The sequence below is a fragment of the Pollicipes pollicipes genome, unplaced genomic scaffold (genome assembly GCF_011947565.3).
Source record: "Pollicipes pollicipes isolate AB1234 unplaced genomic scaffold, Ppol_2.1 Scaffold_7261;HRSCAF=8764_pilon_pilon_pilon, whole genome shotgun sequence".
Lineage (NCBI taxonomy): Eukaryota > Metazoa > Arthropoda > Thecostraca > Pollicipedomorpha > Pollicipedidae > Pollicipes > Pollicipes pollicipes.
Genome location: NW_023597054.1, coordinates 7,779,654 through 7,806,960, shown reverse-complemented (window position 1 = coordinate 7,806,960; position 27,307 = coordinate 7,779,654). Strand labels below are relative to the sequence as shown.

At 50.7% G+C, this 27,307-nt stretch overlaps 3 protein-coding genes across 11 annotated transcripts in view; 2 read left to right on the top strand and 1 right to left on the bottom strand.

Annotated features, from left to right (window-relative positions):
• Nucleotides 1–9,602, bottom strand: part of LOC119112817 (cytosolic endo-beta-N-acetylglucosaminidase) — a 35,658-nt gene extending 26,056 nt beyond the window's left edge. Inside the window, exons 1-2 of the mRNA XM_037237103.1 lie at nucleotides 9,570–9,602; nucleotides 8,630–8,673 (exon numbers count right to left, since the gene is read on the bottom strand). Of these exons, the coding sequence (XP_037092998.1) occupies nucleotides 8,630–8,673; nucleotides 9,570–9,602 (77 nt within the window). The remainder of the gene's footprint in view (nucleotides 1–8,629; nucleotides 8,674–9,569) is intronic.
• On the top strand, nucleotides 8,646–14,242 carry LOC119111852 (zinc finger protein 345). 5 transcript variants are annotated; one of them, XM_037235685.1, is made up of 3 exons: nucleotides 8,646–8,848; nucleotides 10,670–11,118; nucleotides 11,379–14,242. In XM_037235685.1, exons 2-3 carry the CDS (start codon nucleotides 10,678–10,680, stop codon nucleotides 13,206–13,208), a joined length of 2,271 nt encoding a protein of 756 aa, XP_037091580.1. In that variant the 5' UTR covers nucleotides 8,646–8,848; nucleotides 10,670–10,677; the 3' UTR covers nucleotides 13,209–14,242. The 5 variants fall into 5 exon arrangements, with proteins under 5 accessions (XP_037091580.1, XP_037091579.1, XP_037091578.1 ...); XM_037235684.1 differs by having other exon boundaries at nucleotides 8,646–8,876; XM_037235683.1 differs by lacking the exon at nucleotides 8,646–8,848 and adding an exon at nucleotides 8,917–8,987.
• A 459-nt stretch (nucleotides 14,243–14,701) lies between these two features.
• Nucleotides 14,702–26,972, top strand: emei (transmembrane protein 161-like emei). 5 transcript variants are annotated; one of them, XM_037235754.1, is made up of 13 exons: nucleotides 14,702–14,724; nucleotides 16,283–16,332; nucleotides 17,888–17,991; nucleotides 18,188–18,323; nucleotides 19,819–19,932; nucleotides 20,293–20,372; nucleotides 21,331–21,546; nucleotides 22,286–22,402; nucleotides 22,851–22,991; nucleotides 24,031–24,205; nucleotides 24,442–24,538; nucleotides 24,987–25,120; nucleotides 26,277–26,972. In XM_037235754.1, exons 2-13 carry the CDS (start codon nucleotides 16,330–16,332, stop codon nucleotides 26,385–26,387), a joined length of 1,428 nt encoding a protein of 475 aa, XP_037091649.1. In that variant the 5' UTR covers nucleotides 14,702–14,724; nucleotides 16,283–16,329; the 3' UTR covers nucleotides 26,388–26,972. The 5 variants fall into 5 exon arrangements, with proteins under 5 accessions (XP_037091649.1, XP_037091650.1, XP_037091648.1 ...); XM_037235753.1 differs by lacking the exon at nucleotides 14,702–14,724 and adding an exon at nucleotides 14,734–15,538; XM_037235751.1 differs by lacking the exon at nucleotides 14,702–14,724 and adding an exon at nucleotides 14,740–14,798.
• The last annotated feature ends 335 nt before the right edge of the window (nucleotides 26,973–27,307 follow it).

Below are 27,307 nucleotides of genomic sequence, written 5' to 3'. Positions count from 1 at the left end.
TTTCCGGTGCCTCAATTCAAATTATTAACATTCTCAACTAATCATGTCAACTGACCGCCCGAGTCAACACCGCCGGAACGGGGACTTAAAACCGACATATGAAGCAGATTCGTTAGTTCTCCGAAACCGTAGGTTCGATCGCTTGGAGCGTTCACCCGTTGATTCAGCGCAATGAATTGGGCAGGGGATGGCAATATTAAAACCTGACCTAGGGATCCCAAAAACGTGAATGAAAAATTTTCCACACAAAAGCAATTAACCTGGTCAATTAAATGATGCCATTTGTCTCGATAATAAATCAAACTTGATCAGATGATAAAACTGTCACTTGCCTGTCGTCTGTGTAGCCACCTTTCATATCATGGCACATCAACAATCTGGGACTTGTGTTGGGGTCATTAATTGGCTTCCCATTTGCACCCAGCGAAATATACGCACGCTTATGTAGCTTGTCTGGAACATGGGTACGCGTTGGGTCCCAGCTGAAAAGCTCAGCCAAAGACGAAATAGGCTTACACTCCATCTGATTTTGTAGCTTAATCCTGAAAAACAGCGAACACCATTGTTAGCTGCCAGCAGTTTTAGAGGGACAGTTTTTGGCAAGTTTTGACAATGTTCAAAGGTTTTTTTTTGCTCAAGTGCCAACGCCTGGATTGAGCTAATGAACAATTGGGTGCAATATGCGGCCGCTTATAACAGTACAGTGTGGCTAAGATATAGGTTACCGGATGTTTTCCCCATAGTGGCAAGTGTATTTGTCGTATAATCGTAGCTGTGGTGGTCAGGGGTGGATCCAGAGAGGTAGGGGTCGGGGGGGGGGGGGGGGGCACGGGACCATGCCCTCCCTGGACCCCGAAGAGGCTTAGGCTTCAACGGGGCCCATAGCCGGCCGAAAAGACGCAGTTCTTAACACAGGAGACAACAAAATTGGACGTCTTTTGCCTTCCAGGTGGGCAAGAACACTCGCAAGCGAAAGTGAAGCGTCTACGACCGCACAAAATAGTTCTTCACTGAATTAGAGGGAGGTGGTTGGAAGATTTTAATGCTCAGTTCACTGTCCGGAGGCCCTACGCTGTTCCTGAGGCTTTACATGTCCACTAATAGGGTACATTTGATCGCGTAAGTCTTCCATGATACCATTGATTGTCTTATATTCGCTCGGAGGGTCCCGCGCGGTTATCACACAGTTATCAGGGCCCCATCTGCTGGCATACCGAGGCATTTTTGCCGATCAGGGGCCTTCCACGGATTCTTTCCATTCGCCCGAAAGGCTGTACACGCCATAGCTGGAGCCCATATGTTAACGTCCCGGAGTATTCTCGGTTGCTCAGGGGCCCTTCACGTAGGTCTCTGTTAACCTACCGATACACTCACGATATGTTCATGGGCCATCTACATTGATCTAAGGCTCTTCCGAATAACACGCGCCAGGGTGGCCGGCTAGCTACCATTCGCCCGGGTGAGGGTATATTTGACCCCCCCGAGATCTCGGAAACTAAGAAAGCTAGACACACCAAATTTACAGAAAGCGTTGACCCGTACGTGAACTCACCCAGGTCAGAGTTTCAACTTCCTATGTCATGACCTTCAGCTCAAATAGGGTCAATAAGGTCAAATTCCAGGTTGGTATCTAACATGACCCCAGAACCTGAGCACCTGTTTCTAAGAAAAAGGTCACAAGCCCATTGAGATCAGTGACCTTGCTTGACCTTTTCAAGGACATGGTGACCAAAATCATAAAAGACTGCTCTGAGTTTTGCATTTGAAGGAGCGACAAAGATTACGCTCGGTAGTATGTTCCTAAACCAAAATGTCGACCCGGTTCATCCCAGGTCAATGACCTTTTCTGACCTCTAAGAAGTCAATGGAAGGTGTATAATGCGGCTCCTGCTGCCAATAGATTCGAAATGAGCACCAGAATATATCCCACACAGCAAGCCCTACAATAATAAATCAGGTTAGTTTTGACCTTGGTCTGACCTTCATACCTGACCTTGGGTCAACGCAAGTTGCTCATTCAATATTTGTGGTGCCTAAGAAAGGATCTCAGAGATGTATGGCTTCGTCAAACAATCCGTTATTGTATCAGATTGGATGATTCCCTGGAAATCGCGTTCGCTGAAACCACGTCCTGACTTCGACCTGCCAGAAGTCAGCGACCTCACCAGGTACACCTAAATTTCTATGTCAAACGATCCGCTATTCAATGGTCTACAGCTATGCAAAATTTGGCGCAGCCTCACCGCGCCGTTCGGAAACCGTTCTAGAAAAACCTTTGGGGGTCAAGTTGCCCCCCCCCCCACCCGAGCGCGTGTTAACTTTCACTCGCTCAGGGCCCTACGCTCTTGGCGAGGGGGGGGGGGGCATCTGCTAACCTGCTTGGGCGCACTCAGTCGTTTGGAACTCTAAAAAGCGGATCCTGGATATGTCCTACTTGAATGGAGGGCCCTACGCACTCGTCCATCCGTAATTCGGCACACTGGATTGTTCGGGGGTAGCCTATACATTAGGTTTTGATAATTGAATGTAGTGTCCTACGCTTTTGACGGGATCCCACCTGCCAATCCGCACGGGCACGTTCCATTGCCCGAGGACCCTCCTCCGCATTGGGTCTGGGATAATTCCTATTTGAATGGAGGCTCTAAGCTCTTGCTAGGGGCCATATTCGTTAACCTGCTTGGGTACACTCGATTGTTCATGGCCCTTGCACGTAGGTCCTTGGGTTCTTCCTTTTTAATGTGGGTCCTACCGCAGTAGGGTCCTATCATCAGCTTACATGCCTAGGCACTCTTAATCGATCAAGGGCCTTCCACAGATTCTTCACATTCGCCTGGAAGGCTCCATACGCTATTACCGGGCCTCATTTGCCGGGTACAATCGGTTGCTAAGGGGCCCTTTATATTGGTATCATCGGATCGGAGGGCGCTATCATTGTTGCTCTCATTGGATCGGAGGGCGCTATGCTGTTTCTGGGCCCCATATAAGATAACGCACTTAGGCACTCGATACTCGGGGGCTCTCTAAATTTACCTAGGGCTCTTTCCCTTTGAGATGATTTGCCGAAGACCCCTCACTCTCGTCCGGACCCTTTCTGCTTTCTGTGTCCGGGGCAGGTTGTCCGGATTTTCATTATTGCGCAGGGGCATTGATAAATGCCTCCTTAGTCTTTGATTATTCCCCTTTGCCCAGCGGGTCCTGTGCTCTGGCCAGGTCCTTTATGAGTCTCCCGGGTTACTCCTGATTGTTCAGGGCCCCCATCATAGTGATCTGAGGTTCTTCCCGTTTGCTTTGAGGACACTACAATGTTTATCGGAGCCTGTTTATTGACCCGCCGCGGCACTCTCGATCGCTCAGGTGCCGTTCCTATTGGTCTTGGGTTTTCCCGTATTATGGGGGGGGGGGGGGGGGCTACGCCATTGACGGGGACCTAAACCTTAATAGCATTACTCGAGGGTTTACGTCTCACCGACCGCTAGGGGCATTTCGAGACGGACGCCTTTATTAGGTACGATGTGGGGTGCGATGGTAGCGTGACCGGGGTCCGAACCCCAGACTGACAGATCCAGAGTCGAACACCCTAAACATTATAACACTACTGTGCCGGACCGTAACCTTAACCGGCCGCGGCGCTCTTGATCGCTCCGGGGCCCTCCGCATTGGTCGTGGGCTCTTCTGATGAAGTCAGGATGATCTTACTCCGTTGCCGTGAGTTCCACGTGTGCTTGCGGGTGCCAGGGCATTTCGCCTGCTCGCGTGAACGGGCCTGGCTAAATTATTTCATGCACACCTGTCCCAGATCACAGAATGACGGTTTCCCTGGCCGCCTTAGTCTTAAAACATAAGTCGGATATGCGCCGATGACTTTTCACGCATAATCGTCAAACGCAATTTTATTCGCCACCGACGTCGTGCATGACATTTATGTTCGTTATTGAATTTGTGATGCTTGCTGCATTTGCGTACCGCGATCTTATTACATTTTGAATGTTAATTTAGTGTGTACTGCTTCATAACAGTCAAAACAAAAACACTATATCAGTCACCAGCGATCAGCTGATCACGCCGACCACCCGGTCAGCCGTAAATAAGCTAGGAATGGAGCTCGTGTTTGATTTTGATGGTAGCTGCCAACTTTAGTGCGTTTTACCATGTTGTCTTCAAAATACTTCGCCTCAAAATAACATGGTTCCTTCACCATAATTTGGAGACAGTGAACAAGTTTTATGCATTTGCATGAGTGGCGCATTTTTCATCGTCATAAGTTTTAACGTTTCCTTCAATTATCCGAGGGCCCCAACCAACGCAAGACACCACCTGTCATTTGTGCTCCCGCCCACGTCCCTGTTGAGCAAATGTTCCCCTGACCAATTCGAGGCCCCTTGTTGACACAGAATACCACTAAAATGTTGTTAGGCACTAAAAGGCCACTGAACGATACAGGAGCCCTGAACAATGTAAATCGCGGTCCGGCCTTGTCCCTGCTTGGGAAATGGGCGCCTTGAGGTCAGACAAGCACGGAGCCGACTGTTCATCATTCGTGATCTCTGGCCGAAATAGAGGAACGCCCCCCCCCCCCCCCCCCCACCCACCGAACACCACTCCGACTCGGGACCACTGGCCGCCACAGGACTGTTGAATGACTTCGGCACTGTTGTCCCTACCAGACACAGGAGCATTGCGTCAGGGACCCCAAATATCGCAAATCGCGGACCCCGGTACCGCTTCTGCCTGGGAAATGAATCTCAATGGCTCAGACGAAGATAGAACCGATTGTTCGGTGTTCGTGGCCTCTGACCGACCTAGACACCCGCATTGTCTCAGGGGCTCTTCAAACGGTGCAAAAAGACCTCTGACTGATACCTCAGGTCACGAGCCTAGGGGCTGATCCTCTATGTAACCAACAGTCAATCCTTCGGGCCCTTACGCCCTCCAACCGGCCTTTGATCTTCGGTTCCGCTGGACCGCCCGGGCCTCTCTTCGGGCCTCACCACACTCCCCTTGGTCGGCTCGGGGCCCTTGCGAGCACAGGACCCTCTGTTAGGTGCTGTGGCCCCCAGACACAAAGCCCCCGACCAGTGGAAATCACTCGCTCCGGCTTTACAACTCATTGGAAAATAGGCCCGACGGAGACCCGCAACGACACGGAGCTGAATGTGCGGCGCTGGTGGTACCTGACCGACATATAGGACCTGACCGACCGATATATAGGTACCTGACCGACATATACATAAAATCGACTCAGGGGGTTCGCGATCGGCGCAAAGGGCCCTCCGACCGATATTTAGGGCCCGCCTTCGCAGGCTGGGGCCCCTGAGCAAGACTTCGACCAGCCCCACATGACCTTAGACCTTCCAATCGCGCCCTAGATCGTCGGACCCAGTTGGCCCTCTAGGCTCTTCGGGCCTCCTCGAACACTGTCTTTGGCCGACTCGGGTCCCCTTGACAACACAGGGCCCCTGTTAGGCGTTGTTGGGCCCTCAGCAATGTAAATCGCTGGCTCTGGCTCTGCCCCTGCTTGGGAAATGGGCCCTTAGGCCCATGCCACCACGGAGCCGGCTGTGCGTTACTGGTGATGTCTGGCCGAAATACAGGCAGTTATCGACTAAGTGGGCCCCTGATCAGCGCATAGGGCCCTCTGGCTGGCATTGGAGTGCCCGGCCCTGCGAGCCGGGGCCCCTGAACGGAACTTCCGGGTGGCCTTTCGGGTCCTTAATAGAAAGTTCCGGAGGGCCCTCCGGGCCCCTCGGAACCTGGGGGAGGCACATGTTCCCTGTGACACCCCCCGCCTGCGCTTCTCACCCGGCCCTTGCAGCACTCTTCATACTGGTTTTATCGGGGTCGCCACGCCACTTCGCCAGTGTCCCCGGGTTGATCGGATCCTGGTGGCTGATGGGCGCGGTTGTGCGGGTTGGTCACGGCGTGACCCAACACTCCAATTTGGCCACGAAATCCGGGACGCGGGGATCCGTGGGGTCCCAAAGGGATCTAACGGCTTGCCGCCCGCGCTGCGGCTGGGTGCTCTGTGCGGGTCCCACATGGAATACCACATGGGGCGCGCTACGGCTTGAGGGCTCAAGAGGCGACAGCGCTGAACCACAGTCAGGATGGGGATGTGTCTCCCCAGTTGCACCCAGTCGTCTGGGAGGCGTCGTTCGCACCGTACAGCACCGGGGTAGCCCTGGCGGTAACCATTTCCTGAGGGAGTGTTGTGCTGTCCCCCAGTTGGGCTGCGAGGTGCGGGTAACCCCGGTGCCGAATTTTTCAAACGACTTCTATGGATAATCCCGCAACCAAATCCACCAACGACTCCTACAGCGAGCCTCGGAGCATGCGGTGGTCTACAATATGGTTTTGGTCAGTTTCAGACAGTTCTGGTGACCTTTGCCGACCCAATGTCACCATTTGCCAACCAAGCTAGGTCATCGACCTCTGCGCATCAATTGGTGGATGTTTTGTTTGGATTGGTACCATAAGCTCGGAGCATGTGGTTGTGTACCGCCAAATTTGGTGGTTTCAGGCATATTTTGTACCTTTTGACTTGACCAGAGGTCATCATATTTTTGAGAGGAGAGGATACTGAAGATGGTACATTAACTGGCGACGGTTTCGTGGTAAAATGTTCAAAGGGCTTGAAGCATGGTTTGGCTTTAACTGATTTTTCCATTTTGGGGACATTTTTTGTGAGCAATTTCAACTTTTTTTCATTTGACCCAAGGGGGGGGGGGGCATAGGGGATGTGAGGAGGGGATGGAGGGGATGTGGCATCGACCAAACAACTGACCAAGCAACACTGAAAGGTGAATCTTTAGGGTGCAGGTGTACTTTCCTACCTAACGTTAGAAAAAATCATTGCACACCATTCGTCGTGTTCAAGGCGGCACATATCGTAAATAATCTCAAAACAGGTAGAATCATGCTCCTACCTTCGAATTTCAATAACTTCGATGGCGGGCGGGCGCCGCGCGCACCGCACCGCCCGGACTCCCCAGCGCCGTTTCTGCGTTGCCGTTGCGTAAATACAATATTTCTGCGTACCAAGAACTGTACAAAATGTACGGGACCAAGGTAAACCATTCGTCGTGTTTAAGGCGGAACATATCGTAAATAATTTCAAAACAGATAGAATCATGCTCCTACCCTCGAATTTTAATAAATACGATAGCGAGCTCCCGAGCGCCGCACGCCCCGCACCGCACTGCCTCGACTTCCAAGCGCCGTTTCTGCGTTGTTGCGAAAGCACAATATTTTTGCTTATCAAGAACCATAAAACATGTACGGGACCAAGGTAACAATAATAAAGCAACCAAAATCGCTTCTTATCGAGTTTAGGTACATTTATGAAACACGCAGGCCAGAATAGTCCAGAACATATCCTAAACTAGCCAAACCTAACCTAACCTAACCTAACCTAACCTAACTGAGAATAGACCAGAACCTAAGCTAAGCTAAGCTAGCCTGACCTGACCTGACCTGACCTGACCTAACCTAACCTAACCTAACCCAACCTAACCTAACCTAACCTGAGAATAGACCAGAACCTAAGCTTAGCTAAGCTGACCTACCCTACCCTAACCTAACCTAACTAACCTAACCTAACCTAACCTAACCTAACCTAACCTAACCTAACCTAACCTAACCTAACCTAACCTAACCTAACCTAACCTAACCTAACCTAACCTAACCTAACCTAACCTCCCCACCCTATATCCCCTTCAACCCAGCATCTCATTGGCATCCATGTTCTATGCCATATATAGGTGCCATATAGTGAGCTTTTATTTAGCTGCCATGTTCTCATTTTGCTTTACATTCCCCACCCAATCCCCCTGCAACCCATGGTCCCGTTGGCGTCGAGGATCAAATTTCATGGGTTCTTGCTACCTTGTCCCGGTACATTTTTATGGTTCGCAGTAATGTGACCCGAGCAGTAATGGCGCCGGTGTCGCGGGTGCTGTGTGTGTGCGGCGCTCGGGAGCTCGCCATCGTAATTATAAAAAATTGAAGCTAAGATCATTAATCTACCTGTTTTGTGATTATTTACGATATGTCCTGCCTTAAACATGACGAATGGTTTACTTTGGTCCCGTACATTTTGTACAGTTCTTGGTACGCAGAAATATTGTATTCACGCAACGGCAACGCAGAAACGGCGCTGGGGAGTCCAGGCAGTGCGGTGCGCGCGGCGGTCGGGGGCCCGCCATCGAAGTTATTGAAATTCGAAGGTAGGAGCATGATTCTACCTGTTTTGAGATTATTTACGATATGTCATGCCTTAAACACGACGAATGGTGTACAATGATTTTTTCTAACGTTAGGTAGGAAAGTACACCCTGACCATCTTTAGTGTTGATCACTTATAAAGGCTCGGTCGGAGCATGGAATTGTCTAGAGTTTTTTTTTTTTTGACCGTTTTGTCCCTTCAGACAAGCTCTCCCTGGCGGGAGTCCGTATGACGAGTGCAGGCCTCGCATTTTCATCTCTGACCCAGCATCGCCCGAAATCCACTATTTTGGTACCAACAGACATTTCCACTCAAAATGTGATTCAAGCACATTACAAAACCTGCACGTACCACGTAAGCCTTCCAGTATTCCACATTTAAGCTAAGGCATGCGCCACCACAACTCACTCAGAAACGGGCGACGACGATGGCGATGCCGGGGAGCGAAATGACTAGACAATACGCCCAGTACACACCACTAAGCAGTCAGCTGGTCTGTTTTCATGACGTCAATGGTCACCACTAAACACGAAGCACGAAGTAGTCAAACGTAAACTAATGGGACAATGCGATGTTAACTTGCCTAGCGCAGTTCTTAGTTACAAGGCACTATAGTAACGAGTATACGTAAGCCAAGGATTCGGTTAATTCCTTAGTACGTTTCTATCACCTCCGTATTTCCCAGCATCAGGCGCCCTCCCCCCCCCTTCCCCCCTTTCCTTCCAGCACGCGAAGTGCGCGCCGTTGGTGTGCGTATTTTGTGCACGTGGGTAGTGTGGAAGTGGACTAAGGCCAACAACATGAAGTGGTTTTAGTCACATATAAGCATATGAATGCATAGCTAGTGGCATATTGAGGCAAAGGATTTTATTCAACCCTGCTAGTGCTTAAGAGGAAGTATGAAGCCTGTGTGGGTTATGTCCAAAAAAATGATGAGTTGTGGGCGGCACCATGCTTGTCTTGTAGGAAATTTAATCGCAGGCTGAGAAGGAGGGGAGATAACAGAACATATACTTATATGTAGAAATTCACTCTGTTTCGCTGTGGATAACTACAATAAGCGACACCTTCACAGGTGCAGGCAAACAACTTGTACATCACCTGCCATGCAGGTGCTGATTCTGTGCTAAGTTATGCATGCAAATGCAGCAATACTTATTGTAATTACCAGCAGTGTACAGGGGTGAGTTAGTCACTGACTAAGCCAGCTCATGGTGACTCTTGACACAGCTCATGTGTTAAATACTTTTCAACATCACCATGGTCTGGCCGTACTTTGAACCAAACTTTTGTTAAGTTACAATGGAAAAGTTTCCTTGAAATTGGATGGTGTGGAGTCAACTTTTACTGGTGCAATGATGTATGTGGTAAGTAAAGTCATTTTGGGCAATGCCTAGAATGATTTGGCATACCTAAATTGTTGCTGCTAGGATCACCACCAGGATTACCACTGGAGAGTTGAGTGGTATGTGCTAGGGCTGGATTCAAATCAAGCTAAATTGTCTTGTGGTAGTCTGGATTGTTCTATTATCTGAAATTGTCCTCAAGAGCCATAGTCAGAATCAGCTCTGCTCTGTGAGTCAAGGTAGAATTGGTTGTACTGGAGAGTAATCAAGCACATGTCTGCTGCAAGATCAGTTGCAATCAAAGTCAGACAGATTTCTTAAACAGTTTTCTGTGCTTGAAGTCCCAAAGATAGTGTATCAACTATGCACAAATTGATATGACTATCCAAGGACACATGATGAAAATACATGAAATAACCATGACATGGTTGTGCTTGTATTTAGACTGTCAAACATTCCATGAGAACAAGTGTGCTTATATGAAGATGCCAATTTGGTAACTTAACATAATATAAAAAATGGCCTTTAAGATGGCCCACCTCTATAAGGGCTTGAAGCCTTTGTGACCCAGGGCCACCTCAATTTTGGGACATACTTTGGGGCCTAGATGTGTTAGTTGTTTAGTGTGGAATAGATGTGTTTTAAAAGGTAGTTGCACTCTTTGGGAAGTATTGCATGCTATGTCTGTTTTGCAGTTAAGCTCATTGGAATGGTTTTATATGTGATGAGTATACTCTAAATGTACATTTATATTATATATAATGTACATATATATAATGCACATGTGTTTGGATGATAGTGAATCAAGCTTCAGTGTAAAATTAAGCAAGTAAAAAAAACTGTAGCATTTAACATCAGCACCTTACACTTAAGCACTACTTGAGAGGGACTGGTTGATATGGGGATCCAAGGTTTTTGTTCCATGCATACTGAATATGTTATGTTATTATTATTTATGTTATGTATATATGTATGTACATATATATATATATATATATATATATATATATATATATATATATATATGTGTGTGTGTTACTATGACTGAATATGTTACTGAGGATCAGTCTCCAATGTTATTTAATCTTTATATATGTTTCAGGTTACAACATGTCCAGTACTTCCAATACTGTTGACCTGTGGACAAATGGTGCAACTGATCCATATCCTGTTTTAAATATTGGTCAAGCAATACCATTGTCCACAGTATCCAGTGATGCAAATGGCCTTCCTTCAAGCATACCAACAAAGAGTCAAGAAGCTCCTGGAGCTCTCAGTCACCTCTCACAGCAAGACTGCATTGTGCTCTCACCACCAAAGTGTGCAGTGTGTGGTCGATCCATTCCACATTATCCCACCCCTGTCCCCCATCTGGCCCCTTTCTCCCAAGCAACTGTTGAAGAGCTTTCAGGCCTCTCACTGGGGCTAAAAACAACTTGCCAGAGTTGTGTAGGACTCTTTCAGAGATTGGACTACCACCAGACAATAGTAAATACCATCAAAAATGGTCTGAAAAAATGTGTTGAGCTACAACCAAGAACTGACTTTCAGGTAAGTACTTAATATTGACAACCAGTGCACACTTACTGCAATGTTGTGGTAGCTAACTGATGCTGAATGTCACTTATGCATACAAATGAGTTCAATATTGATTTGACGATTTGCGCATGTGTCAAACCTCCATGCAACATACTTTGTGCTGGTACATCTGCATGTATATGCTACTACTACTTGCACAGACTTGCAATGCATATCCGAGATGAGCGTGAGAGCTGTATTGTTCACCATTAATGTTGTTTTCTGGCGCACAGGGCCCTGTCGAATCTGCGCTGCCATGCACCATGTGCCCGGTGACGGTCGCGGACAGGGCGGCGCTGTCCAGCCACCTGGCCTTTCACCTGCAGGGCAGTCAGCTGCCTTGCACGAGATGCGGTCGCCAGTTCACCAGCTGGCTGACGCTGCGACGCCACGCGCTGGCGGTGCACCAGGGCGCGCTGCTGAGCCGCTGCCGCCGCTGCCCGGCCGCCTTCAACACGTCGGCTAAGCTGGTGGCGCACAAGCTGATCCATCACGGCGCTGCTGAGAGTCTGCGCCGCCACTGTTGCCCGACCTGCGGCCGTCGCTTCGCTAGCCCACACCGCTATGTGACGCACCTGCGCACGCACGGCGCCGACACCGAGCCGGAGGTGCGCCGCACGCTGGCGGCGCTCGCTGCTGGCCGGTGGCACGCGGCTTCGTCCGAGGGCGGTCAGCGGGACTCGGGGCTCGACGCGCCCGAACTGGCCCGCGATGAATACGAGAGCATGGACGCGGCTAGCGCGGACGACCCTGACGACTCGGACGGTGGCGGTGCGATCAGGGACGAGGCTGAGACGGAAAAGGCGGCTATTGCAGTGGATAGCAGGACCAGCTCAGGTGTACCCGATTATCAAAGCCCAGCTGAGGCTGGGAAGACCACTGTGCAGCCTTCGACGGGGAGCTTTCATTGTGGTCATTGTGATAAAGTGTTCAAACGGAAGCAGTCCCTTGATCGTCACATTGACGCCATCCACAAGCCATCGGCGAATTGGAAGTGTACCCAATGCGAGAAAATGTTCAGCATCAAGTTCTACTGGCAGAAGCACATGAACCGTCACCGCGACAAGTCGGAGCAGTGTTCTAACTGTCAGCGGAGGTTCGTGAACGCTCGGGCGCTGTCACAGCACAAATGTCTGAGCTCCGACTACTCGCAGTTGGCGGCAGTGGCGCCCGGCGCGACCGCTGTCGCGGCCGAATGTCCGTTCTGTCAGCGGCAGCCTCTGACAGGGGCCGAGCTAGGGCGCCACGTCGGGTCGCACGACCCGCAGCGGCCCTTCACCTGCACGTGCGGAGGCGCCTACACCTCGCGCCAGGGCCGCGACGCGCACGCGGCCGTCCACTCGGGTCAGCGACAGTTCGTCTGCGGCGAGTGCGGCGGGGCATTCGTCACGCAGGCGCGACTGGCGGCGCACAGGCGCACGCACCAGCTGGCGACGGCCGTGCACGCCTGCCGCTCCTGTCCGGCCGTGCTCGGCTCGGTCGCAGCGCTGCGCAAGCACAGCATGCAGCACCGCGAGCGCAGCTTCCAGTGCTCCGTCTGCGGCAAGTGCTTCCGCTGGAAGAACAACCTCGACATCCACGCGCGGATCCACGCGGACGAGCGGCCGTACCAGTGCGACGTGTGCGGCCACGCCACCCGCTGCTCGGCCAACTTGCGCCTGCACAAGCAGCGGGTACACTCGAGCGCACGGCCGCACGTGTGCGGCACCTGCCAGAAGGGCTTCAAGGAGCGCTACAACCTGGCCATTCACCTGCGCAGCCACACGGGCGAGCGTCCGTATGTCTGTGAACGCTGCGGCGCCGGGTTCGTCACAAAGGGCAAGCTCAACAGTCACATGAGCAAGCACTCGGATCAGCGCCCGCACGAGTGTCCGCTGTGTCTTAAGCCTCTGAAGACTGCGGCGATCGTCGCCAAACACTGCCGCAGGGTGCACAGTCTGACGGCGGGGGAGGCGGCGGCACGCGCCCGAGAGCAGCGCCACCCGCCCGCCTCGTCCGCGCGGCTCAAGCACGAGCTGGCTCCTAATCACTATCTCTCCGCGTTTGTGCCCCCAAAGTACTGACGTTGTCAGCTGCTGGGACTGACTTGGTGTTGTTCTTGGCTGTGGTATGCGTGGTTTAATCGCGCTGGGGTTCCAGATTTCAGTTGTTTGTGAGGGTTGGACCACGAGTTTGATTTAATAATGCCTCGCGTGTCAACGATGCTCAGATAGGAGGGACTGGTTTACAAAAAAATCTTTTCTTAGCGAATGAGTTTCTCAATGCGTCTAGTGGTTTGTTACGGCAGTATCATTCGTACATCCGACTGTAAGTAGCCACACAACTCCATGCGATTAGGATTACGTATGGAAATTAGAAGCATCAAAGGCGTCTTGCCGTACCAAATACTATTTCTTTTTTGAAAGGTGCGGATAAGTGATGATTTCCCCGCCGTAATAGGTAGGATTTATTGTACAATTATTCATTGTTTTGGCCCAGTAACAATTAGACCAGTACAGTGACACTGCAATCGGTTTTTTAAAGACTTTCCAGTTGCTGTCGAGCGTTAAGTATCCGTGCGTACTGCATTTAAATTTTTGCTGTCGCAAAAAATTTCGATGTAAATCCGCACAACGGAAGAGGCGACACATGTACGCGTTAAATGCAAGAACCGTCAAGTATACGGCGAAACAGCCATGCTGATCCAGTCGTTGGTGATAGAGGATACCTAGGACTCCAAGTGGGCCTAAGTGACTTCGGTGACATGTGGACGTTCTTACTGGTTATTTCGTAGCAGAATGCGGCGGGGCAGTCGTACTTCATAGTGTCATCGTGCTCATCGTCTCATCAAGCACCACCATCATCAGCATCATTACAAATCGAACGTCCCCACCAATTACATCATGATCTGGTTGAGAATAAAAGAGAACTCTGTTGTGTGGAAGTCAAGATTTGGGTTTTCGGACGAGTTCACAATTTTGACCTGGCATACGTTCACCATTTTGTAACTGGAAAAGAGAATCGGCTACCGCATCCGATGATCGAAGTTTCATGTGCAGTCTACGGATAGGTTCTCGGAATTAACTTATAATTGCCGAATTCGATTCGCCCCTAAGCTACCATAAGTTCCTAGAGTTGCGTGAGAGGATCAACCGTGCCGTATCGCATGACGAGGGATTGTAATGATCGTGCCGCAGCGTTTTGAGTACGGCGTTGTATGCAAGCAACGGTTTTGAAGTTCGTGAAAGTTGTTGATCATGTCGTCCGACATGTCACCATTTTCGCAGCTGCAACTTACAATCAAATACGGTCTATCAAATACCGCACTTTTCTCGACATTCGCAACTGAGTTGCTCACTTTTGCACGCGCAATATTTGTCATTTAAGTTTTTAAGTGTTTATGTATAGGTTGGGTCACCTTATTGTCACCCCATAATTGCTTTACAATATCTAATGGCTTGGAGAAGGCTAACATGCGACTGGGAAAACCAGACTAAGCGTGTTTGGCAAATATGTCTGTCGTTTAATCCCAGATTCTGCACCCGGATAACAGTAGGCGAAGACGAGGGACTAAAGGCGTGGAAGTGGCGCATGCTCGGGGTAAGCCGAGGCGGTGTATGTGGCAAGGTCGAATAGTTCGCGTTGTGTTGGTGACATCGGTGCCCCATTGCTAGGTACTTGTAATAATTACACCCGAAAACCACAGAAGCAAACTGCTTGCACTGGACTGTTTTTATTTGCCATAAGTTGTATTGGGTGGTTCCGAAACTGTGGCCGAGTCTCAGAGGATTTTGTAGATTGGTTTGCATCTGAGTATTCCCCTGCTATTTGTCGGCTATTTGGTATTGACATGATGACGAAAAATATTTTACCATCTAATTCTGTACCTACCAGCCATATGAAAAATATTTGTCAGTGCTATTGATGATGTCCATGTTACACTCATTTGCTGGTTATTGTGCAGGCATTTTGTGTATTATCACTGGTCTGCAAGCCATGACAGATTTTATGAGGCCTTGTTAGAGCAGGGGTTGAGCACAATCATCCATTTGGAGAAGGTCATTTTAATTTTGGTGGCATGAACTGTTGAAATGGGGCACAGAGGGCATGGCCATGTGCCCTGATTTTTATGGCCAGAGTACAACATGGTTGAATTGGATAGTAAACCAAGTTTTGGTGGTAAATAAGGCTAATGAAAATTGACCTTAATGGCAAAGTTTGGGTCCTATTTGGGGCATGCTTCTGTGTGCATCAAATACCTTGATAGCATGGTTGCCAAGGTTTGTAGACTGGCCTAACCATGTGTGTACATTCAAAGCAGACCTCCCCCCTCCCTCCCCCTAGGGCACAAGTCCCTTCATTTTTTATATGGATTAGTATGTTCCCAACTAAATTTCAACAGCAAAAAAATTGGGTAAGTACTTAAAAATCCCTAAATCTAGAATGCCTGTTAGCTATATGTAATGCAACAAATTTCTTACATCTTGTGCTAGGTTAACCTGGCTTCCAGTGAAAACTTTGGGATGTGGCCCCACCTTCATGAAAGCCAGAAAATGTTCCTGGCTGTGGTATATTTTTATATGGACTAGTTGTGCCACTAGCTGGTGTGTGCTGGAGCTGCAAGGACACAGGCTGTTCCACAAAACTGTTTAATTGAAGGGATATATAAATATAGTTGAATTTTGAATGAGTATGGGGAGCCCAAATTCATACCCAGGTTTTGCTATGTATTCAGGCCTAGGGGTGGGGGGCATGAACTTCATGGTAGATAGTTTGGGGTAGGAGTGTCATTTTGTATACTTTTGGTGGGCCTGAGCATCACCAATGCTGACTTGAGCTCCCTCAATGTTTTTCAGAGCCCTCCCCTCAATGCATATGAGCAAAAAGGGAATCCTGGCCAAGGATGCACAGCAAGTGTTGGGACTGCTGCTTGTGCCAACATTTAAGATTCTCAATCATGGCAGCATTGTGCTTTTTAGGGATCGATGCACCATCAGTCATCTATATCAATCAATATGTTGTGTGTGTGTCTGTAAATTGTATGTCATTGCTTAGGTGCTCTGATATCTTATTATGCACAACCATGTGCTTGCTATTTGTATGATTATCATTATTATCACATGCCTTTGATTATGTGTGCTGTGCCTATGTGTTACAGTCATATGCATGTGACCCCTGGTAAGGTGTCAGCAAGCAGATCATCAAATGGTGAGTATATTTGAAAGCCTTCTCAAGATTTTAACATATGCATAATTCATCACTGTTCTTACAAATGATGTCCTTCTGAATGAGTTATAGGCAATACATTTGCATGCGTGCCTTTCAAGGATAGAGATGTCTATAACAAATTTACTGGTGCCAAACACCCTCATCCCTTGTTGTTTCATGAATATTACTTTGTGGTTATTTAGTGTATTGGATCAATCTTTCCATTTGTTGGTTGCATCAGATGCAAATTTAAGGAAATGGTAGGTAATAGCTAGCTGCAGTCCCTTGCATGGACATTGTCAGGGATTCAGTTGCCATGTGAATCAGCAGAATTGGTTCATTTCATGTAGAGGTCAAGCTTTTGGCTAAAAATGTCCCTGTACTGGTATGTGATAAATGGTCCCAGTGACTGTCAAGTTAAACAGCAAAGTGCCATCAGCCACCAGGCAAAAAGGATATTAGGCCTCAACCCTATATGCACTACATCTTAAACCAGTTTCAATAAAATTGAACAACAGGCAAGTCACAGAGGTGCACAGAAACTCAGGAAAAGATGAAAGATGCACCCAAAGTGCAGTTGAAGAAAGGTGCACTGTATGAGTTTTAAAGAGACATTATTTAGTCCAGACTTCTTGTTCACAGGGATGTCTGGGATCAGTGCCCACCCCAAATGCAGTTGTTGTGTGAACCCAGGCCCCATCACCCGATGGGAATATCCAGGTCGACGGCAGAATTTTTTACTAAAAGCTTAACATGTAATGGTGGGCATGGTTCGACTTCACCCCCTGGCTTCACCTGTCCTTAAGCACTTCCGCTGCCGTACCTGCCGGCGGCCGTCCCACTCGAGACCGTGATAACAGGATCTGGATTCGGGCTGCTAGCATCTTTTTAGGATCTGCACACGTGTTTGCTGTAACGCGCTGAGGAAGCCCTGTCGCAAAGTTAGAGGAAAGCTTTCGGGGTTAAAGACCTTCAGTATTGATTCCGTTCGACGCCAGCTCAGTTGTTGGATACCAGGGCACCCCTCAAATAGAAACGAGAACTTGCGTGCGTGACACTTCATAAAGGCTTTGCTCAGTCAGATTCTGCAAGTTCCAGCGCGACCCGATAATCGTTTTGCGGTGTGGCCTGCCAGTTTCCTTCATCGACACGCCACGATACATACTTACGATTGGTGGAAATTTCACCTTCGTATCGCGGTTGGATGAAAGTGTATGCCTTGATACGAAAACAGACTGATGCAATTTTATGTGCCAACGAATATGTGCTAGGCATATGGGAGTTTTTGTCTTAGCAATTGTAGCATGTAAGAACAATGTTGTTTACGAGTTTCCTTAATGTTTCCTTGATGGTCCTTGCGGAGTACTGTCGGTTGCAGTTTCGACTGCAGACGTAATGTGTAGATGTTGGACGCTAACAATTTTTCGGATAACATGCTTTTGCCAACAATTGCAAATAAATGTCATTACAGCAGTGCAGTTGTTGATTCGAACATGGATGACAAGTACACATGATTCGCTCTGTGTTTAAAACAATTATTTGGTATTTATTTCAGGCATTGTTTGGCACTCAGCTGATCGTCACAATGGTGGCGGCATGTGTGCTACAGAAGCTCGGGCCGTACTATTCGCTGGCCAGGTGGCTGCTCTGCTCCAGTGGGTAAGCCTCCTTGTCAATGTTCACCTCTTCTGCTCTATCCGCGGCGCCGTGACTTCTCGCCATGCCAAGTAGACTTATGTGCGCTGGTGGATCTGATTTAAACTGCGCTGCCGGCATGAATACAAATATGGTTGAGCTTTGTGGCTTCAGCATGGCAGAGTATGGTTGTATTGACTGCTAACTGGGATCCGCACAGCCTGAGGAGATATCGCTACCCAACCGACGAGACCTTGAGGGACGCCGCCGGTGTTGCGAAAAACGGCAAAAAGAAAGGCAAGCAAGACGAAAACAAGGACGGTGGCTTTCTTGTGCCGAAGAGTGCGGCGTTTGAGGTAACATGCCTGCAAGTCAGTAAATACTCATAGTTGTTTGTCGTGCTTTTAGTTGATTAGTGCAAACTGCCCGGGGTATTTCACCAACAGCTGCCATCTCACAATGTAAAGATTGGCTTCCTCAGTATCATGCTCATCGCAAATATGTGTAGGTGTTCGAGAATAGCTGATCGCCATTTCATCTTATGGACATTGTTCTCATGAAATGGAGTGTGTCACTTTTTAATACTTTTGACATACTGTTTGATCAGACCCCACGATTTGCTCAGTAATACTAGTTTTCCCGAAATCCTAAATTGCTCAGAATTTCTATTTAAAATAGCCGCTCCTGCGGAAGGAATATCATTGAACTCCCCGCCCACCGCTGTGAAAATAAAGCATTTCATTTGGCGTACTTTTCCAACGTGTGTGTTCTGTGATATTAACAACACACTGATTTGTCAAAAGGTGTGTGTAATAGATGTTACGGAGGGTTGAAACACTGTGTAGACAAAAATATATACATACATATATATATATATATATATATATATATATATATATATATATATGCGAACATGAAGCTAATATCCCGCGTATTCAGCGATATGTTATACTTTGACTTTCATTTCTTCCCCATGACGTCTACCGCAGTGACCCTTTTCGAGGCGCACTTTCGCTTTCGCTATGAGAGTATTACATGGTCCATAGGGAAGCATGGGTCCATGCTTCAACCAATGCGCTTTTTGGTAGCAAGCCCTTGCTGCCCGCTGGACCAATCACAACCGTTCTTTTATTCACACCAGTAGAAGTGTCCCGGTGGTTGTCATGAGGACGGCGATCGCGACAACCGCAGGGAAAAAGTGTAGTGCTGTTACAAAGCGTTGACAGTGTAATTTTGATTCGCAATCATTACAGTTGACATCCTGATTGTGTTGACAGTGCGACAGTGGCACTTCACAGTGATATAAGACATAAGTGGTCGTGAGGTTTCAATAGGCAATCTTTTTAAATATGCCCCAAAGGTGAGACACTCTCAAGTGGTCTGTGTAAGCATCACGCGCGACTGAGTATGGGACAAGCCACATAACATAACTGAAATGGATGTGACCCACCAGAAATGTCCGCAGCTTGATCATCTTAAGAACGAGGGTCTTTACGCCAAAAACCAATATTTCGTTGTCAGCAGTTGTGCCACCGAAACGTGATGTGCCTGCACTGATGTATTCGAGTCACGGCGCTACAACGCCAGGGCGCAAAGTTTGGCAGCATTGCTGGTTCATTGTGCTTTTATTAGCTCGCTATAGGATGTGTTTTAAAACGAAAATTACGTGATATGTTATAGCCTTGAGTCAGTTAGGACAAAAGGAAACCTGGCACAGGAATTACGTGGAGATGTTGCTATCTGCTACGTATAACGCTCAACACTTATGTTTTCCGTGCATTCAATCTCTAAAAAGGCATTGAGCTGACATGACAACAGGCATGACGTCTATTTTGTGACCACTTGTTTCAGCTGGAGACATCCCCGGTGGAACACTTCGAGGTCATCGCTTTTAACTACTATGCCGAGTACCAGTGGCTGTTGGATTTCGCCGTCTGCACGGTCTTCGTGTATGCGATCACCGAGGTGAATGCACAGTATTGGCGCCTCGCAGAACGTTGAGTAACACATGCAATGGCCAGGTAACAATGAAAGCAAACAGCGATGAAGAGAAGTCGAAGACGGCAGGGCGATTTATGATTTGCCTCGAGAGCTGAAGTGCTAGGCGTGAGAACGGCGTTGTCGTCCTTGTCGTCCCTGCGAAGTTGCTGCGAAAAGTGGATTGTGGGTGGTTGTACCAATGCATTTCAAGCGGGCCATGTGGCTGCTAGGGTGTGCTGTGTCGAGTGTGCTGCAGCTTGGATGGTTGGGTCAACTGTTGTCAGGCTGCTGTTGCTCTGGCCATTGGCGGGGCTTCAGGTAAGCCAGCTCTCCGATCTGTTACAGGCCTACACGTACCTGGTGCCGCCCAAGGACGAGGTCAACCTGAGCATACTCTGGTGCTTGATGGCCGCCGGCTTCGCCATGTATCCTCTCTGCCGTCGAGTCGCCGGTCCACGAGACCCTGCTCAACCCGGCACCTTTGTTAACCAGTCTCTGCCGAGCGAAACACTCTGTTCGGTGCTCATTTTACGCTGATTTGGATGCCTTTGAGCTTACTTACTTTTTTGGTGGCTCGATTTTGGGAAGCTTTGAATTTTGTGCCCTGCCAGACTTGCACATACAACGTACCTGGGTCGGCGAAACGCCCGGTGTTGCCAGACAGCCCCCGGAGCGTGGCGCCGACCTCAGACAGCGTCCGGAGCGTGGCGCCGACCTCAGACAGCGCCCGGAGCGTGGCGCCTGCCCCACCGGCCCCAGACGAGCGCGAGAGGGGTGGGGGAGCGCAGCCGGGTCGGCTCTCCGCTAACGGTGGCTGGACCGGTTCGAGGCGGACCGACCTCACGCGGGACCCTGCGTCTGAACGGACGGGTCAGCGCTAGGTCACTGATGCTTTCTGCAGATGATGGGATCATTTGTTCGAAACTCACCAACTCTGCATATTCGGCAGAGTTGTTGTAGCAGAGTCTGACTTTGTCAAAGAACGTTGACTTCTTTTCGAACCACAGGCTACGTTTCTGACAATTAGCGGTGTGCTTATAGACAACTCCTCCTTTCTTGGCTCAAAAAAGCGTTCCTCGTTCGTAAAAGACACGGAGTACCAGGTCGTTCTCACTCCTCACTAATCAAGTAAAAATGTCGTTTTCGGCGCAAAACGGTCATTGTTGTCTACGCACCCTAAAACACCAATAAACAACAAAATGCCCCCCCCCCCCTCCCCGCCGCAATAGCCTAGCCATATACCACCATGCAGGGTCCGGTGGGAGATCAGACCATTGAGCAGGCGTGGGCGGCGGAGGGGGGGGGGGGGGGAGCCTGGTGTCAAACCGGCGTCGGTTGGACGAGGCTTGTGTCCGGTTGGTTCTCCTTGACCGACCGTCGCAGAAAGATTCTGTCACGACTGACGGCCATGTTCTTCCGCTCGACGGCCGGCTCTGGTGAGCTGGAAATCTGCGCCGTCTCCGGACTCGCCTACTTTGTCGTCTCCATGGTGATCCTAGTGACCAGCGACGAGCTGCTGGAGCTGGAGCTGGAGCAGGCCTACGACAGCTTTAATGACAGTGCCACGCACTTTCTGCAGGCGCACGGGATGGGCTCCAGGTGGGTGCAGGCCCTTCACATCGTGATCTGCGAGACATGTTACCGGTGCACCACACCCGCAGCGGGCCAGCATAACGTATGGTAAACAGCACCGTACAGCCCAACTGCGGAGTGCTGCAACAGGCGACACTGCAAGAGCGTTCCTCCGGACGGGAGTGGAGGTTAACAAAATCGGGGCCCCATAGAGTATGCAGTTTGGACTCCCCAGCCGAAGTGGTTGCGCCACCTCTCGTGTCTCTTGAGGTAGCCGCCCCCCTTGTTTCCCTTTGTGAGGGATGCTGACGTTCACTATCGCAGTCCCGACGTCGCCGACCGAACCAGGAGACTTGTGCAGCAGCATGTCCAAACGCTTCTCTAAACCGCGTCAGCGCGGCCTGTCTTCGCCGGTCTCGTCCGATCGTACGGTATGGCACACGCGTGATTTGAGCCCGCGCCCAAGCGTGTGCTGGCTGTGATGACTCGCTGCCAGCACCTGGCGGCCGTACCGCGCGCAGGTGGACGCCGTGTTCATCCTCGCCGGAGTTGGCCGGGTGCGGGGTGCGGTCCGTCTAACCGGGTCGGACCGGCACAGGTGGAGGCCGTGTTCAGCCTCGCCGGAGTTGGCCGGGTGCGGGGTGCGGTCCGTCTGACCGGGTCGGACCGGCACAGGTGCAGGCCGTGTTCAGCCTCGCCGGAGTTGGCCGGGTGCGGGGTGCGCTCCGCCTGACCGGGTCGGACCGGGCGGGCGGCTCCGTTTCAGCGGGCCGGCGTCCATGTTCGCGTTCCGCCTGCTGCTGGCGGCGTGGTCCGGCTTCGCGGGCGCTATCCTCATGTTCCCAGGCCTGCGCTACACACGCATGCACAGGGACTGTCTGAGGTAAGTGTGGGCGCCGTTCTGGACTGAGGTCCGCTAAAGGACAAAATAATAAGCAGGTCAGGTCTGTCCTAGAAGTAAGGCGCGACAGAGACAAACACAAAGGCGGACGAGGCATTTATATTGAACCACCGTAACAGTGATCCTGTCAATAGAATGTCAGCAGCTTAGAAAGGTCGGAGACTTCCCTCGACACGAGTCTGAAGCAGAGCTGACTCCTTGAGCTTGGAGCCGTTGCCAGCATTAATGTGGGTGTGAATGACGCTCCAGGCAGGAACTCAAGGACGCTTTTCAACATTGACACGGAATGACAGAGAAAAGGGGAGTGGGCCATAACTTGGTGATTGTGACGGGCAGAAAGCGAGAGAGCAACGAATTGAAGGCGAAAATAGAATGAGTGAGACGGAAGAGCAGAGGCCTGGTTTGGCAGTGCTCTTTCGATAACCGACAGGTTGTGCCAGGAGAACCGACCGCTGCAGCTCTTGTACCACCTCAGCTTCGTCATGCCACTCGTCAACGTGCTGACTTGGGTGCGGCCGCTCTCCAGAGAGTACCTGGCCGAACGGGCGCTGCCCTCCACCGGCGCGCCGCTGTAAGTGTCCGATGGTCTTTTTCGGTGGAGCCTGTGCTCCGCGCCCAGTGTCCGGATACTGTTCTCATCTGATTCAAACACAGCCCAGAGAGGGACGGCAGGAAAGCCGGCTTGTCGCGGTTCACCTTGGTCGCTGGCCTTAACGGAACGCTTATGCTCGCAGCTGACAAACCCACTGGATTCTAAACTTGCAGCGGTGCAGCGGGTGAAGCGGTTGAAATGTCTGTTCTATACTGTGCCGTTCTTTGCCAAGTATACATGGGACACAAATGCATTGTATTGATTCATTAAGAACGTGCGCACACCTGGGTTCTCCAAGTTCAAATTAGATTTTCGAAACTGCCAAATATTGATTGCGGTGTGGGTGGTTTCGTTGCTGAAAAATACCTGTTCAAAGCAGATAGCATCCATTCTTGCCAACTGCACGAAACCGTTAGCACGCAGCCGGTTTGTCGGCCCACAGGCCCGAGGCAAAACTGGCGGAAGCCTCTGAACCTATCGGAACATTAGAAATAAGTATTTCCTGTTCCTAACTGTTGCTGGAAGACTGATGCTTACGTTTTTGTTTTTTTAGAAATTTGCTTTTTTACATCTCCCGTAGTTGTCTGCCGCTCAGTTGATTGGGTTTGGCCCTTGGACTGGCGTCATTGTTTCATACCTCCATTAACACTTGGCATGGATGGAACGTGACCTAAGCACCAAAAGCTTCTTCCTATAACCAGTTTTCACACGTTCAGCCCGGAGCCTGTTTCCGCCAGTTTCCGCCAGTTCCACCAGTTCCACCAGTTTCCATCGGGTTACGGGTTACAGAAACTAGTCATCATTCAGAAAACTTATCAAAATGTAAAAATGTCAGTCAAAATGTTTTCAGACCATAAATCCATGTTATTAATGTCAATCTCAGTAATTTTAGACGGCCGGGAGAGCGTCCCTGGGATCTGTGGAATGTCTCTTTCACGTTTCTTCGGTACTGCCTCGGTGGCCCTGAGATTTCAGCACGAGCGGGGCTGGATACGAGACGGAGTCTGTCTGTGGGCAGGATGAGCGGCGCCTGGTTCGAGAGCCTGCGCCTTTGGTTGCTGGCGGCCACGGTGTGTGTGCGCCTGGCGCTGATGCCGCGCCACCTGCAGGCCTACCTCGACATCAGCCAGCAGAAACTGGCACGCCTCCGAACCGAGGCCGGCCGGATCCGCAGCACCGAGCTGCAGCGCAAGGTGGGCCGCGCACGACCAGCTGGCGTGTGAGGGGCGGCCGCGCCGGATCGGGGGACAACGTGCGCCGTTAGTTGCTCTGGTCGGGCGCTGTATCACAAATATTATATCGCTGTGCTCTATAGGCAGTGAACGACATTCGTAATGAGTATTGCTGCGTCAGGTAGTCTGTAACCTGGGCTGTATACCGGTGTCCCTGCTGGCCTCCATCCCCCCCCCCCCCCCCCTGTGTGTTGCAGATTGTCAGCGTGTACTACTACGTATGCGTGGCTGCGCTCCAGTTTGTGACGCCGCTCATCCTCAGTCTCTACTTCACCCTCATGTACAAATCGCTCGGTGAGTCGAGTGCCATAGATACAGGATATATCCCGCAGAAACGGGATAGTATTGCCACAAATAGCCGGTTTCCCATCGTGTCATTCATGTGCTAGCGGCGGGCGCTGCATGACCTACAGCAGTCGATGCGCCCTAAATCCCCAAATCATCATCATCGTCATCGTGTGCTAGCGGCAATTCTTCAAGGTACATATGTGCATCGTTTTCACTCAGACTTACCAGCCAAACTCAGGCTTACCAGCCAAACTCAGGCTTACCAAACAAACCTGCAGATAAAGAGCATCACCGGCGAGGCGTTCAGGTTTTTAGTTGTTAAGCTGTTTTTATATTATATGATATGTTATTATGATCAGATTGGATTATGTCTTGAGTAACTGAGTTATATGTTGTGTGGTGGTTGAGTTATTGAGCTGCGCGGCCTGCAAGCGGTACTGCGCCTTTGCTGCAGGGGGCTACTCGTGGGTCGGTGACCCGACGGCTGCGCCGGCCATGGTAGCCGCCCCGCCGCCGCCGCCGGCGCCGACGGCAGAGCTGGACTCCGCCACACAGCACGTGACGTTCACGCTGGCAGCCGTCAAGCGGGTGGGCTGTCGGCTGGAGGGCGCCGCTGACCGGCCCGGCAGGCGTCAGCCGGGGAGGACGGTGCATGCACTTGGTTTTGATCGATAGCGACGCTCCAGGCGCTGCTTGGATTTGTGGTAGTGATTGTCATTATGTAAGCTCAACGGTGTTATCTGGATTTCTATTTCAGAGCCGTGGGCTCGAGTTGCCGCTATAGCGAGCAGTAATGTGTATTGGGTGAATTTCGTGACACGTCATTGTTATTTGTTTTTCTTAAAATGAAGGCATTACCTCACGGCAATTAAACTAGACTTGGAAGCATTGTTGTGTTGTTCTTTTTTCGTAATTTGCACAGTTAGCTGAATGATGAGTGCCTGAAGGTATCTAAAAATGCTTTTCATTTGTTATTTTCATTTGTTGGGGAGGAGGAGGATTTCAACAATTTGCTTTTGAGTGCTCCTATAACATTTTCGTTCGCCCAAGAACGTGTGATTTAGGCCTAATGACACCTGTGGGGTGTTTGCGTGATGTTCTGAATGTGTTCGACCTCAGTGTTCCTGAAAGCGTTTGACCCCGGCTGGTTCTGGCCCGGTTTGGGTGGCTTGCATATCACCTCTGCTCATGTGTGACTTTGGTGAGTGGTGCGTGGCCCCGGTCCTGCCGGGCACCTTTGTTCGGCAGGACCGGGGATCAGTCGTGTTTACCCGTATTGCGGAATGTAAGGACCGATGGCATGTGTGTATGGCGACTCCAATTGTTGCAGGGGACGTGTATGACCCCGGTGATTCGTGTGTGACCCTGGTGTTGAGGAACATGTCTGTGACTGACGAAACCGCGCTCTCGCCGTTGCTGGACACCCGTGTCACTGATGGTTTGTTTGTGAACCCAGTGGTCAGAGGCTTCTATGTCGTTGGTGACTCCTGTATGACCCATGTGTTTAGGAACTGGTCCGGTTCTTTCCAGCCGCGTGGTACGCAGTGTTTCCCCAGCACGCTTTGTATTTGCGTTGTTTTTTTAATATTCCGAAGGCTCCGGACCATATTTGGCGGACCGCTCGGGTGTGAGCCGGGCGTTCCGGAGCACGCATGCTACTCTTGACTGTGGTGACCTCAGGTGCTACGAAACACGCATTGGCTCCAGCGACCCTTGGGTGACCCGCACTGGCGCTGCTCGGCAGGTGTTCACGCCCGGCTTCTACCGCGGTCTGCTTGGCTACCTGACGTGGTGGACCAGCTTCGTCATGTTCACCAGCTCGGTGGTGGGCTCCGGTCTGCTGGGCTACACGTGAGCCGGCCCGGCTGGCGGGCCTCAGTAGTCCGTCAGCGGTGCGCGGCGGTCAGGACGGCCGTCGGGGGTGGGCGGAGCGGGCGGGGCGCCGCGCTGCGTACCGGTCGCGACGCGTGCCGGGCGGGAGGGGGCGGCGCCCGCGCGGCGGTGGCTGTCATCGCACGGGCCAGAGTCTCTGAGGACGCGCTTTGATGGTGACGTCGGACTCGGGCCGGCCGTCCTCCTCCGCTGATGGGATGCGCCGAACCGCTGCTGTGCCGTTGACTATGTGTGACCCCATCGCTTTGAACGGCGTGCTGATCGGTATGCTCACCAAGTGCAATGTGCATAGGCCTGAGGTATTTGCGTGTTTGTGTGTTTTCACGTCGGTCTTCGACACTTCGTCGCCAAGATCGTCTAGGAAAAGGAAAGGAGAATGGTTCTTGGGCTCTTGTTTTCGAGGCCGCAGGTGTTTTAAACGTGGATCTGACGTGTGTCTCAGAACATTTGTACGTTTTTACCTCACCTCGGTGTCAAAGCATTTGTCCAGCCGTTGTCAGCGTCGTTCATTAGGATTGTTGTTGTTTTGAAATACAGGTATGAGCTGGCTGTTGTTTTGCCACCTACGCAGCAGGCATGAGCTGGCTGTTGTTTTGCCACCTACGCAGCAGCGCGCCTCCCCTGGTGCTTTGTGTAACAGCCGGGGCTCGCCGGGAAGCTGACAGGCCGGGCTTTAGCGCTCCCGCGACTAGGGCGGCCGTCGTGGATCGGAGCGAAACACGGCAACGCGACGGTTTGATGGCTCTGTTGTGAAGTCGTGTCAGCTGTCGAGTCGGCGGGCGCCGGCGGTCCGCGTCCGACGCCAGCAGCTCGACGCGGCCGGCGACCCCGCCGTCAGAGCCGTTCTCGTTCGCAGTAGGTCACGTGCTTCACCGGCCTGAA